We start from the raw sequence: 2,007 nt of genomic DNA, 5'->3' as shown, positions 1-2,007 counted from the left end.
TGAGCCACCATGTGGTTGCTGGGATTTGAACTCTGGACCTTTGGAAGAGCAGTCGGGTGCTCTTACCCACTGAGCCATCTCACCAGCCCTTGTTTTGTTTTTTTCTTTTGTATGTTTATGTTTTATTTTATTTTGGAATTTAGAAAATACATTTCATGGTGTCACCCAGGCTGGCCTTGAACATGAAATCCTTCTGCCTTCCTTTTCGAAGTGCAGGTGTGTACCCTATGCCCAACTATAATGTTATCGTGAAAACTTCACTTGTCACATTAGTAGATACTGCTTCCAAAATGCTGTACTCCAGTGCTTTATTATGAACCTTGTGAATAAAAAATTTTGAGTAGTGCATTTGCTAATACATTTACAGTAATTTGATAAGAAGCAAAATATTACTGTGTGCTCAACATTCTATATATTTCATGAAGATTCATATGTTCAATTTGACTTCGGTTTTAATACTTATAATTAAATGCTTATGAAAACAAACCAAATGAAGCAAGTACTCTGAAGATTAAATAAGACCTACTGTGCATCACCAAGGTTAAATGTTGTCATTGCAACCCTACTGATAGAATCAGCAAGTTTGGGACAAGGGGAATCTCCTGTCATAAGACTTCAGGGTTTTCAGGAAGAAAAACACCTTTTAAAACAAAACTCAGGTCTAAGCAACTCTTATTGATCTCTTGGGAATATGTTCACCTTCCATCCTGGTGTTGTTGACTATTATTAATATATTTTCCTAGAAGTGCATAATTTCAGTTCTGTGTGATAATGTTTATACACACCTAGAATATTTAAACCCTGTAGATTCTTCATAGCTACTTGACAAGAAGGACATATGGGAAGTGTTCTTACACTATTTGACATTTTTAAAGCCAACTAGCTGCACCTGGCCACATGAGCAGCTTGAGGGCAGTAACAAAGCTGAATGGTTTTTGTTGTTGTTGTTGTTTAAAGTATGACCTGTTACTGTGTATCAATCCCTTGCCTTGCAATAGATTTTTTTTTTTGTTCTTTTAAGATTTATTTATTTAAGGCTGGAGAGATGGCTCAGAGGTTAGGAGCACTTACTGCTCTTCCAGAGGTCCTGAGTTCAAGTCCCAGCAACCACATAGTGGCTCACAACCATCTGTAATGGGATCTGATGCCCTCTTCTGGTGTGTCTGAAGACAGCTACAATGTACTCACATATATAAAATAAATAAAATCTTTTTAAAAAGACTTATTTATTTATTTTATGTAAGTACACCATAGCCATCATCAGACACATCTGTGAGGACATTGGATCCCATTACAGATGGTTGTGAGCCACCATGTGGTTGCTGGGAATTGAACCCAGGACCTCTGGAAGAACAGTCAGTGCTCTTAACCACTGAGCCACATCTCCAGCACCAAGCTGAAGTTTTTTGAGTCAAGTAAAAATGTGCGGGAAGTTGGTCAGTGAGAAAGACAACAGCGTGGCCCCTTCTGCATGGCACCTTCCGTGAAAGCCGGAAGCAGGCTGAGGCACCCTGTGTTTTATTTTTGTTTTTAAGAAGCAAGAACCGCATGCAGAATAGCAGCACCTACATGGGCATTTCTGCCTTCGCCGGTTCCGAAAAGCCTTGGCTGACTAATTGAGAAAATGCAGAAGATCTTGCAGACAGATGGCATCACCGACAACCAAGTTCTTAGAAAAAGAAAGAGGAAACGGACAGAGACAGCGAACTCAGAAAATGCTAATAGTGCCCTGGATAAATCACAGGTCGGTATTCTGTTGATTTAATCTTCTCATCTACCTCAGCTGCATTCTGCAATTCTCAGCATTGTTTCCCTAGTTGTTTCTTGGCACTCCACCCCCCCCCCCCGTCTTCTTGTAATTTGTCCATTTTAACTCTATCCAATTGAGGGAATATAGTTTCTATTCTCTCTCTCTCTCTCTCTCTCTCTCTCTCTCTCTCTCTCTCTCTCTCTCTCTCTATATGTCTATGGCTGGCCCTTCTCTTTATTTTATCTTCTCTCTCTCTC

General features: G+C 39.9%; 1 protein-coding gene across 3 annotated transcripts in view; it reads left to right on the top strand.

Annotated features, from left to right (window-relative positions):
• Window positions 1-2,007, top strand: part of Bend6 (BEN domain containing 6) — a 59,667-nt gene that overhangs the window by 25,881 nt on the left and 31,779 nt on the right. For all 3 annotated transcript variants that reach the window (XM_021198857.2, XM_029538866.1, XM_029538867.1), the window contains exon 2: window positions 1,536-1,744. In XM_021198857.2, the coding sequence (XP_021054516.1) occupies window positions 1,625-1,744 (120 nt within the window). In that variant the 5' untranslated portion in view covers window positions 1,536-1,624. The remainder of the gene's footprint in view (window positions 1-1,535; window positions 1,745-2,007) is intronic.

The sequence above is a fragment of the Mus pahari genome, chromosome 5 (genome assembly GCF_900095145.1).
Source record: "Mus pahari chromosome 5, PAHARI_EIJ_v1.1, whole genome shotgun sequence".
In the NCBI taxonomy this organism is placed as follows: Eukaryota; Metazoa; Chordata; class Mammalia; order Rodentia; family Muridae; genus Mus; species Mus pahari.
This window is presented reverse-complemented; position numbering and strand designations above follow the sequence as displayed.